The sequence below is a fragment of the Prionailurus bengalensis genome, chromosome D2 (assembly GCF_016509475.1).
Source record: "Prionailurus bengalensis isolate Pbe53 chromosome D2, Fcat_Pben_1.1_paternal_pri, whole genome shotgun sequence".
Classification (NCBI taxonomy): Eukaryota; Metazoa; Chordata; class Mammalia; order Carnivora; family Felidae; genus Prionailurus; species Prionailurus bengalensis.
Window position 1 is genome coordinate 34430412 of NC_057351.1, and position 12691 is coordinate 34443102.

Genomic DNA, 12691 nt, shown 5'->3' on the forward strand with positions numbered 1-12691 from the left:
TAGCTTGATATCATCACAGGACTGACACCAAGAATATGGACTTGATACAAGCAGAGTGGTCAAAATGAAATTTACATTTAAGGATACTCAATTTTACCACACTAAAAAGAAGGGTTCTACTCGGTACAGGGAAGTGTTATTATTGGAAAGGAGACACAAAGCATGAAACTATTTTATTTCATGGGACAAAAAGAAACATGTCATTGTTATTTTTTCTAAATACTGGTAATATTTGTTTAATCCCACTTTTTTTTCTCTTCTTTTAAAAAATCTTAGGGGGCACCTGGGTGGCCTCAGTCGGTTAAGCGTCCGACTTCGGCTCAGGTCATGATCTCGCAGTCCGTGAGTTTGAGCCCCGTGTTGGGCTCTGTGCTGACAGCTCAGAGCCGGGAGCCTGTTTCAGATTCCATGTCTCCCTCTCTCTCTCTGACCCTCCTCTGTTCATGCTCTGTCTCTCTCTGTCTCAAAAGTAAATAAACGTTAAAAAAATTTTTTTTAATCTTAGTTACATTTATATATATTAAGAATATAAAATGTGGCCTATAAAATTTAAATTCCAATAGAGTTAAAAAAAAGATAAAATAAGTTGCTGAATTTATTTTATCAAAAGAAACATAATAATGATTATTATATTTTCTCACACATATTTTTTGATTAGTCCTACTTTTAATTTTTACTGATTGCCACTGTTAATTGTTCCTGTTGTTTCATTTAAATAGCACTCATGTTACAGAAAAGTAAATAATGCAGGATAATATGTTCTTTCAAATAGGTACTGTATTGGTTTACTCAGGCTGCCATAACAGTACCACAGACTGAGTGGTTATCCAAGAGATATTTATTTTCTAATAGTTCTGGAGGTGAGAAGTCCAAGACTGAGATGTCAGCAGCTTTAATTTCTTCTGACTCCTCTCTCCTGTTGCTACCTCTTCACATAATTGTAATTCTGTGCATACCCCTGGTGTCTATTTGTTTGTATCTAACTTTATAAGGACAATGGTCAAATTGGATTAGGATCCATCATAAGGGCCACATGTTAACTTTTTTTTATCACTTTAAAGGCCCTTTCTCTAAATACAGTGCATTCTTAAATTCTGGGGCTTAGGGCTTCAACGTATGAATTTGGGGAGGACACAATTCAGTCCATGTCAAGTACTCATTTGTATGTTTTTTATTTTTGGTAGTGTACCATTTTGATTTTCTTATTTTCTTTTGTGTATGTGTTTTAGTTATTTTCTTAGTGACTACTTTGGGGATTACAATTAACATACTAAACTTATAACAACCTAGTTTAATTACTACCAACTTAGTTTCAGTGGCATACAAACAGTCCCTTCCTTTGAAAAGTCCCTTTCCGTCCTCCCCCTTTATATTGTTATTGTCAGTAATTACATCTTTATACATTGCCCATTAATATAGATTTATAATTATTTTATTCATTTGCCTTTTAATTCCTACAGGAATAAAACAGGAGTTGCAAACCAAAAGTGTGGTAATACTGGCTTTTATATTTACCTATACAGTTACCTTTACCAATGTTCTTTATCTTTTGTTATGTCTTCAGTTTACTATCTAGTGTCCTTTCATTTCAGTCTCAAGAACTCCTTTTAAGCATGTCTTGCAAGACAAGTCTACTATTAACAAACTCCTTTAGCTTTGTTTATCTGGGAATGTCTCAATTCTCCTTTATTCTTAAAGAATAGTTTTGCTGGATATAGAATTGTTGGTTTACATTTCTTTTAGCATTTTAAATATCATCTCACTGCTTTCTGGCCTCCGTGGTTACTGATAGTCAGCTTTTAATCTTATTTATCCACTTCTCTCTCTGTTTTTAAGATTCTTTCTTTGTCTTTGATAGTTTGGTCAAGTCTTAGTATGGATCTCTTTGAATTCATATTCCTTGGAGTTCACTGGGCTTCTGGATGTGTAAATTCATGTATTTCCTCAAAATTGGGAAGTTTTAGGCCATCTTATTTTTAAATATTTTGTATTTGCCTCTCTCTTTCTCCTTGGATTTCCATAATATGTATGCTGGTCTGCTTGATGGTGGTGGTTGTCGTCGTCTTCTTCTTCTTCTTCTTCTTCTTCTTCTTCTTCTTCTTCTTCTTGATGTTTCTGTAGAACAGGTTTTGAGCTGTTTGTTCCACAGTTATTTATCATATTAAAAATTTTTTTTTGTCTGGTATGTTCATTCTTGGATTAGCATTCTAAAAACTTGCTTACTCTACCTTAAGACCAGTGGCTTATTGTTTCATATTCCCACACTGGGCTATTGGTTTTCTTAAACCTGGACTACTTAACTTACTTACCTCTTTGCAATCCTTATTTTATGCTACTGTGTACTCTCTCAAAACCTAGATCCTCACAACAGCTTAGGAGATAGACCAGATGATCTCTTCGTTTTAGTGATAAGGAAGGATTCTGATTAAATAAGATAGACAAAAATATGCCACGATAAGTAACTAGGTAAAGCAGAATTTAAAACCAGGTGTTTTAACTGGAACTTCTGATTTCTCTCCTTACTGGAGATTTTTCTCTCTTCCTTAGAAGACTTCACTTTTGACTCGTCTATATGTGTGAGGTTTTGAGTGTTTTCATAAACCCTCTCCACTTCTTCCAGTCAGCTTTAATTTTGAAAGAATTGGAGGTTGTCAGGGAAAATCAAGTATCCATCATTTTAAATGTAGTTCTGAGTAAACCAACTTGTTCTTTCATGCTTCTTAGAGACAGCAATTTTTCTTGATGTTTAGATACCTTTTTGATCCTTGGACATTTATGCTTTTTTCTGAATAATTAAATTTTTTAGAAGCCTGATGACCAGGTATATGAGGTATTCCAAAGTATTTCTATGTTGTTTTAAGTTATGTAGGTTCACTTGTTTTTATGTTTCTTGCAAGTTAATTTACTGATTTTTCTAATGTTCTGTAGTCGTTAAAAGTTTATTATTGTTCTGGGCATCTAATCAAATATTTTAAGTGTCTTCTTATCCTTTGTTAACTGAACTATAAGCAGATCATCATTAGAATTGTTGAACAACAAAACTCAACCAAGTAAATTTGAAGCTCTAATTGGCTTCTTTAAATGATTTGTGAGTTAGGCAGCATCCCATCTCACAAGTAGAGGAGAGCTCTGTTGAGCTGCAGGAAAGGAACAGTTTTTATTTTATTTTTATTTTATTTCATTTCATTTCATTTTTTAATTTTTTTAATGTTTATTTTTGAGAAACAATGCAAGTGGGGGTTGGGCAGAGAGAGGGGGGGACAGAAGATCTGAAGCAGGCTCTGTGTTGACAGCAAAGAGCCAGATGCAAGGCTTGAATTCCTGAGTTGTGAGATCATGGCCTGAGCTGAAGTTGGAGGCTTAACCAACTGAGCCACCCAGGTTCCCCAGGATCAGTTTTTAAAGGCAGAAAAGGAATAGAAAAAAAGGAAACTATTAGGAAAGAATGTTGCCCTCCTAAGGGGAATGAAAAGGGTCTATCAGTACATTTCCCAGTGCTGACCAGGAAATTTCATATTGACTGGTTAAATGTTACATTTTTGGAGGTACGGAAACTGCAGTTAGGTTAGGTATTAAGTCTTGATTTGCTCACGTGGGGCTCTTAACATAAGTGACTTCATTTTGGGCTTGTGGTTTTTCTTTTTAACAGAGTAAATTATTGCTTCTCTCTGTTATCCCCCAAAATGTTGAGGCTATATGAATTTTTATGACTCTATTCAATAATTAAGAATTATTCTATTATTTTAGTACCTGCCATCTTTGTAAATAAAGCATATTTTTCTCTCATTTGAAGCAGAGATCTTTGGGATGAGTGTAATGCCCCTGATTTCGAATCCGAGAGACCACCAAGGAGCCGATACCGATGCAAACGCACGAGGGTTTATTTGCAAGCTCGAGCTTGGGCCCAAGCTCGACACAGCGGAGCAGGGACTTGGTCCCCTAGGTTATGAGGTGTAGCAGTTTTATGGGGGCCGGTGGCCAATGAGATTGTAACACACACAGAAAGTTGTACATTCATGTCAGTCCACACGCAGGTGGCCAATTGAATTACAATTTACCCTATAGTAACTGTTTGAACTAGCCTATCACTCTGGTCGGAATTGGTGTGCAAGTTTGGCGAGCAAAAGGCGGGGTTTACATTCTTTGGCGGTTAGGGGTTCTGCATTCCTAAATGAGCCAGTTTCCAGTAAGGGTGTGCTCAGCGGCTTGACTAGGGTGGGGGAGTGTCTTAAGCAATAAGTAGGTCATGTGGGGGTTATATATGAGATGGTGGGTGTAGCACAAAAGGGAGTTAGTCTTGCTCTGTTTGTCCAGGGGTAGGGGATTTTTGTAAAATTCCTTGGGTCCCACATGAGATAATACTTCTTTATTTGCTGTAGTCTAAATCATTTCATGGAAACTACTAAAATTGTATATGTTCCTTACCCCTCTTTCTATTTGTCTTTCGTTAGTAGCAATGACACCTCTCATTACAGATGTTGTTCCTTGATCACATGTATAAAACTATCAGTAATAGATCTGAATTTTTTCTTCACATAAGCATTAAACATTTAACTTGGTCTCTTCTTGAATTCTTATATCCTTACCTCTGTCTTTTAAGTCCTAACCTGGTTCTCTGATCATCAACTTTCTGGTTTTCCAGTTTCTCCTCTCGTTCCCAGTTAGATAAGCTTCCGTATTTTTATTTAGCTACTAATGAAAATTTAACCAAGTTTTGTTTAACCAAGTTTTTGTTTTGTTTTTAATTAAATTTTGAGAGAACTAAGTACCAGGATGTTTATATTTTTATACAGGATTTTACCTGGAGGAGAGAGGAGGAGTGCTTTGTTTTTTTTTCTTTGATGCAATGTCATGTAATGAACCAGCTTTCAGAATTATGTTTTAAAGCCCAGACTACGTACATTGAGTTCCTAAAAACATTTTTTTTAAGTTTCAAAAATTATATTTGAATAAACAAACATGTTGGGCCAAAAATTGTAGAGCTGGTATTTCAAGAACCGTGTCGCATCTCCAACTAAGTCCCATAGTATTTAGAAATTAAAAGTGATGAAAATCAAGAGCTTCATACTTCTCTTCTTCTGAAAAAAAGCAGTAAATCTGTGTGTGTTTTTTTGTTTTAATATATATTTCTGATTATCTCTTTTTCTTGTGACCTATTTCACCTGAACAAACCAGTTAGAGATTAAAAGGCTTTTTACTAGACATACCTCTGGGAACCTGAGAACAGTCCAGACTGCTTGTATTTAAAAAGAAGAAATGACTTTGGAGTGATCAAAGAGAATTCTCTATTCTAATGTCTTACACCTGGAACAGTTGTAGAACCATCAATAGCACAACTGTATTTATAAATATCAGAGCAGGATGTGGCAGATGGTGATGCAACACAGAGGCTTGTCAAGCCTTATGTCATTAAAAAGGAGGCTTTTGTTGGTGCCAATTTTAAGATAAGTGAATAATTTTAAGTAATTTGGTTCTTACAAAGTAAAGTTGACTATGCAAAGCGTGATTTCTCCTTCCAGTTGAAAAAACTTTAAATGTGAATTAACACCTTTTGTTGTTGAATTAGATTGTGAGAGACTTTAGTAGCTAAAATAAAGTGAAGAAAGCAGTGTTTTGTTTTCTGAAATGATATTTTTAATGGGTTTGTGACATTTTTTAAGTTACGTGAGGTTATTTATTTATTTTTAATTTTTTAAAAATTTATTTAGCGAAAATTTGTTTATTGGGATAGTTTCCCACTCATCTTGATTCAGGGTGGTTTTAGTGCTGCTTCCGTCTGAAGGAGCATCCTTCTGTAAGCCTTGCTTTTCTTCCTGTAGGCTGGCAGAGGACAGTGGAGCAGCCAACACACAAAACTACCGTTTGTGCATAGCTAAAGATGGTGGTGATTTTGTAGAGTCCTGGGCACCTCACGTCCATGAAGTAGGAGGTGGGGATCTGCAGCAGTCGCTGCTTCTTATGCTTCCTCTTTTCTTCCAGGAATGGGTACAGGAGATCCTTTTTGAGGGGCATGTTCTCTTGGGGAGGTGGTTACCACAAGAAAAGATGTCAGGTTTTTTTAATGTGAAGCAAAACGTGTACATCTTCTCCTTCCTTCCTCTCTTCTGTACCCACTCTATCCTTCCCTTTCTTCTTTATTCTTCCTTTCTTCCTTTTTTTGTTTCAGATTTTTTTGTCCCTTAATTATACCTTCTATTAAGAGATTCTGTTACCACTATATACCTTATAACCTTTAATGTGGTGCATTATTCTATAGTATGACATTAAACATGGGTACAATTTGAGATTGTTTCTGCTGCTGCCTAAGAGCAAAACAGAGAGAACTTCAGTAATAAATACTACAAATGACAGTATCTAATTTCATCCAGGGGATAAAACTCTTGCCTTGGTTTCATTCCTTTTCATTCTTTTTTGGAATTAGAATTCAGAAACTATTAAAATAAATGTCTTATGGATAATGTATTCATTTATTTGAACTGAAAAATAAAGTCAGAGCTCTCTGGGGAGAAAAAAGTCTCATTTGTTTAGTTGGTTGGACAATCAGGATGGTCTTTGCCAATTAAATTATCTAGTGGAAATGTCAACTGCCATCTTTTTTAAAGAACAGCTTTTCTAGGGGCGCCTGGGTAGTTCAGTCAGTTAAGCATCTGACTTCGGCTCAGGTCACAATCTCACAGCCTGTGGATTGGAGCCCGGCATCAGGCTCTGTGCTGACAACTCAGAGCCTGGAGCCTGCTTTGGATTCTGTGTCTTCCTCTCTCTTTGCCCCTCACCTGCTCACACTCTGTCTCTCTCTCTCAAAAAATAAATGAACATTAAAAAAAAATGAAAGAACAGCTTTTCTAGAGTATTTCTTTGATCTTTGGTACTTTTGATGGTGAGATACTTGAGATAATGAAGTAAAAAGCAAAATAGTCTAAATTTTAGCAAGGCATAGTTATTAGGGGTGTTGAGGATGTGCTGTGGAGTTAAGCAAAGCTGGGCAAGCAAAAACTTGGACAAGTCAGCTAACTTCTTCAAGTTTCAGTTTTTTTGTTTGTTTGTTTGTTTTGAAAAATGGGAATAATCCTAGTAATTTACAGCCTAAAAATTTTAAAAGAATAAAATTATGACTCTCATAGAAAATGAACACATGTCAACAATTTTAACTCATAATTAATGAGTGAACAGGTAAGTATAGTTGACTTAAAAGAAAATTCAAAGTCCAGAGACATGTGTGGTCTGTGAAATCAAACTACAAGTATTACAAAACTGACATTTTGTTCGGGTGGCAGGTTTCACTTCTCTCTGTAGGATCACATTTTATTTACTGATTTAGAGACAAGAATTATTACTAAGTAATATATAATTTATGTACTTATAAAATAGCTCAAAGGTGATAAAATGTATCAACCCCATAGAATCAGATAATCTAGAAGGCTATGCTCTAAAAAAAAAAAAAAAATGCATAGGCTTCCATTAATACCTGCAATCTTTTTGATCCATTTCAAAATCTTTCACAATTTTTTTCTTTGGTGGTGCTTAACTCAATATAGTGTGTTGTTAGAATTAAATTATAAAATATGAACAATATAACTCAGTACTTACACATAATGAGGGCTCAATAAATTGTAGTTATTATTACATTCTGAAAAATGTATATGGTGGACATTTTCCATTAATTGAATTAAACTTAAGCTGTAATTCCAGCAATTTGTTAAGACTGTATTTAAAGCAATAAAATATACCAGATATTCCTTCCTTCACACCTATTTATCTCACAACAACTTCTTTCAAAAATAGAAAATAATGCAATGGGACCTAAAACTGGTTAGTGGATTGGTTCTTACAAGGATTAAGAAGTTGAATAAAATTTGAACTTGTTCTAAGCTCCTGAATGTTTACTTGGTTAGCTAGATTGTTTTGGTTACTGACTTGGAAATTCTTTGTTTACAGCTTGGAAGATTTGTTGGTTGATTTAAATTGATATAAGGATTGTTAACTGATAGTTAATTGAATGCAACAGAAAAGAAATGTTAGTCTCTTGGTATTTGAGCGTGGTACTTAAATAAAGACGTAGTTTAAATGCATTTTATGTTAAATATAAACACTCTAAGTTTTTATTTAAGGAAATTAATAATAAATCCCTTTGTAAAAGAATTTTTTAAAGAATGAGATAATAGTCTCTAATTATTGCACCTAAGTCAGTTTCATAAATGTTTATCTTCCATACCACATTCCTAATTCCACAGTCTTTATTCAGTAATTTTCCTCACATTTTCTTAGGTTTCCATGTCCATATTTAAGCTAAGTAAACATCACAGAAAGCTCAGAGCATGTTGTCAAAACCAGTTTTTTATTACAATCAGCCTCTTTTTGTCCCGTGGCCTAGGCCACTACAAGTATATAAAGAGTGCCTTGATGCTTCTGGATGCCAATGAATCAAGAATCACTGCAAACACCACTTTTTATCAAGTCCTGTGAACCTGTTTGTTCTGTTTAGTCTTAGAGTTAGATATTTGTTAGTCTTCACCTTCCCATGTGTACTTTCCTCTGCCTAAAATGCTTTTTACCATGCCATTTTTTCTCTCATCCCTTCTAAATTTACCTGTCATTTCCAGAAATAAATGCTTTTTCTGACTTTTCATTTCCCTATGTTAGAAGTTCTTATAGGAACATATATATCTCTTTATATAGCTTAACCCAGCTAAGTCTGTACATTTGCTTGTGATATCCTGTCATTAATTTCATCTTTCCCTTTAACACCATGCAAATCATTGGTCATGGTTTTCCCCCCGTTTATTCATTAATGGATTAATATAACCCAATCAATACTTACCATATAATGGGCAAATGAATGAATCTCTGTTCCCTTTTGTATTATTTATTTGACCTTCTGATCATGAACACTTACACCTCTAGTCAAGTAGATCCTAAATTATCCTTACTTTTACACTTTATTATCTAAATCAGAATTAGAAGTGGCACCTGGGTGCTCAGTTGGTTAAGCGCCTGACGTCGGCTCAGATTATGATCTCATGGTTCATGAGTACAAGCTTCGCATCAGTCTCTGTGCTGACAGCTCAGAGCCTGGAGCCTGCTTCAGATTCTGTGTCTCCCTCTTTCTCTGCCCCTGCCCTGCTATTGCTAAATCAGAATTAGAGCCTTTTGCTAAATAAAAACCAGATCCAGAATCCTGTTAAGGAAGAGTTTATTCACAAAGGTTATTGTAAGAATGGGGAAAGGGACCTTTGCAATAGCGGAATGGGGACTATTGCAATAAGGAAAATGCTACCATTGTGAGAATCTGTAAGTATCTTAAAAGTCAGGTAGAAAAGGGGCACCTGGGTGGCTCAGTTGGTTAAGTGTCTGACTTCAGCTCAGGTCGTGATCTCTAGGTCCATGGGTTTGGCCCCACTTCAGGCTCTGTGCTGAGAGCTAGGAGCCTAGACCCTGCTTTGGATGCTGTGTCTTCCTCTCTTTCTCTCTGCCCCTCCAGCTCGCATTCTCTCTCTCTCTCTCAAAAATAAATGAGCATTGAAAAAATTAAAAAAGAAAGTCAGGCAGAAAAGTTTTTCTCGTAGAAGGAAGAGGGAATATTCTAGGAAGAACCAGTTGTGTGGAAGTGGAATGAATAGATATAGGTGGGTAGAGGTGGAGTGATTGGATAGTACAGAGAATGTTTTACTTTGAGATCAGCCTGTTCTTAGGAGGGGCTGTTAGGTTGTATGCTAGTTAAGAGTGGGGGTGGGTCAAAGTTCAGGGGTCTCAGGAAGTAGAGAAGCTTTGTAACTAACCTTTGGTTAAGTCCCAGTAACAGATATTTTGTTGAGATCATTGGGTACAAATAGTTCAAGTAATCATTTTTGAGCAAAGAATGGGAATTTGGAACGTCTGTGTCTAGCCTTGTCATAAGGGAAACAAGGGAGTTATCTGTGAATCTTTTCTAGTCACATGAGGAAGAATGATTCCTTGTAGTAAACTATTTCAGGAACACAAAGGGGTGGGGGATTTCTTTAACTGTCTCTGGTTACTAGGATTGTAGGGCTTGAGGTAAAGTTAACATTGAGAGAGGAAATTGGAAACATGTTTTTAATACAGTTATCTTGGTCACTTCCTCCTCCTCTTTATCTTCAGCCCTGCGCGCCCCCCCCCCCCCCGCCCCGCGCCTTGCCCCCCAGGGAAGAATTAGAAATCCGTATCTCTCAGATTCAGAAACCTTTAAATTATTGCTAAAATATTTAGTCCACGTAGTTGTACATTATCTTTTCCACAAAATTTTATTTTCTATTTTTAGTCTTTCCTCAGAATGATCTTTAGAATAATTTTATCTGTATTTTGAAAAAATCCTCCTGTGGTTTGATGGGAATTTTGTACATGTTCTAAATTATTTGGGGGTAACAGACATTTTTATGTTGTGTTTTGATCTAGTCAAATGACATTAGAATGACATATCTCTACTGAGTCAAATGTTTTTTTAATCACCCAATAGTTTTATAGCGTAGTTATAACTATATAACTACGCTATAAAACTATTTATACGTACGTTCATATATGTTGTAAATATCATGTAGTGTGATACATTCTTATTCTTGTTGTTATTCCTACAACTTTAAAATGACATCTTTTTTTTTTCTTTTTTTTTTTTTTACCATGCTTTCCAGGTGATTATTGCTGGTATAGGAAGAGATATAGTTATTTTATGCTCAGATACAACATTCCTTTACTGATTCTGTTACTTTTTTAGCTAATATCTTCCTTTGAGTTTCTAGATAATTATTCATGTTCCCTGAAAATTGCATTTGTTTTTTCTTCCTTTCTTTTGTTTATCCCTTTTTCATATGCTATTGCAGTAACAAGAATTTGAAAACTCTTTGGAGAATTGTAATTTTGATTTCTGAAGGTATGTGCTCTGTGTCAGGGAAGAATTATTCTAATCCTGGTATTTTTACAACTTAGATTAAATGGCTGTTGAGGGGCACCTGGGTGGCTCAGTTGGTTAAGTGTCTGACTTTAGCTCAGGTCATGATCTTGCTGTTGTCAAGTTCCAGTCCTGCGTTGGGCTCTGTGCTGACAGCTCAGAGCCTGGAACCTGTTTCAGATTCTGTGACTCCTTTCTCTCTCTGTGTCCCTCCCCCACTCACACTCTGTCTCTCTCTCTCAAAAATAAATAAACATTTAAAAAAAAAAGTGACTGTTAAGTTGATTACATAATTTATTTTTAGTTTTAGCTTATTGTTAAAATATAAGCATTATGATGTCAGGCGCTTTGTCAGTTTTGTTCTCTGTTGTTTACCCTCAGCATTTCCAACAATCTCTGTCACTTAGAAGACATTCATTGAACATTTTTTGAGTGATTTAGTGAATTAATAGACATAACCCTGTATAAACAAGCTGTATTTTTCTTTACTGTTTGATTATGTAATTTGTATTAATTTTATTTAATTTTTTGACGAGTCAAAACATAGCTTTTTGTTTAAACATGAATATTTCCTTTAATCTACTTATTGATATTTTTTCTTTGAATGCCATGCATTATACATTTTGACAGGCAGTATAAACAAAGCAGTAAAGAGTATAGACTTTAGAAGCAAAGACCTGGATTCCAGTCCTGGTTCTTCACTTACATACTGAGTGATCTGAAACTCTTTGACTAATAGTTTCTTCACAAGTAAAATGAAAGAACTCATAACAAAGCCAGCTTTGTAGTTTAAGGGAGTTAAATATGATAATACCATAGATTACTTAGAATAGTACTTGGCACATAGTCAATGATCAAAAAAGCTTAGCTGTGTTGTTGTGCTATCCTTGCTTTAGTTGTGTTTGATTTTGGTTGTGTTGTATCATAGAGTTGTAAAATCTTATTTTCTTTATGTAAAAGCAGTTGTTTCAATGATATCTAATGTGTGTGAAATCATCATTTCTGAGTTGTTAGACTCATCCCTAAATAGCTAGGAATAAACTTAACCAAGGAGGTGAAAGACCTATATACTGAAAAATATAAGACATTAATGAAAAAAATTGAAGAAGACACAAATGAAAGATATTCTGTGATCATGGATTGGAAAAATGAGTATTATTAACGTGTCCAAACTACCTAAAGGGATCCACAGATTCAATGCAATCCCTATCAAAATCTCAATGACATTTTTTACAGAAATAGAACAAATCCTCCTGAAATTTATATGGAATCACAGAGACCCTAGGTACCCAAAGCAGTCTTGAAAACGAAAAATGAAGTTGGAGTCACCATACTCCCTGATTTCAAACTAAAATTACAAAGCTATGAAATCATAACAATATGCTGACAAAAACAGACACATAGATAAATGAAACAGGATAAGAGCCCAGAAGAAGTTTATACATATATGGTCAGTTAGTTTACAACAAAGAAGCCAATATACAATGAGGAAAGGACAGTCTCTTCAGTAAATAGTGCTGGGAAAACTTGACAGGCACATGCAAAAGAATAAAACTTGATGACTATTTCATACCATACACAAAAATCAACTCAAAATGTGTTAAAGACTTGAACATAAGATTTGTAACCACAAAACTCCTAGAGGAAAATATAGGCAGTAAGCTCCTTGACTTTAGTCTTGATGATGATTTTTTGAATCTGACAACAAAAGCAACAAAAGCAAAAATGAATGAGTGGGACTCTATCAAGCCAAAAATCTTTTGCAAAGCGAAGATAGTTATTAAAATGAAA

General features: G+C 35.1%; 2 protein-coding genes across 5 annotated transcripts in view; one reads left to right on the forward strand and one right to left on the reverse strand.

Annotated features, from left to right (window-relative positions):
• Positions 1 to 12691, forward strand: part of ADK (adenosine kinase) — a 537819-nt gene that overhangs the window by 186734 nt on the left and 338394 nt on the right. The gene's annotated exons all lie outside the window — the stretch shown is intronic.
• LOC122493476 (40S ribosomal protein S27-like) lies at positions 5711 to 6407 on the reverse strand. Its single transcript, XM_043598134.1, has one exon. It carries the CDS (start codon positions 6010 to 6012, stop codon positions 5761 to 5763), a length of 252 nt encoding a protein of 83 aa, XP_043454069.1. The 5' UTR covers positions 6013 to 6407; the 3' UTR covers positions 5711 to 5760.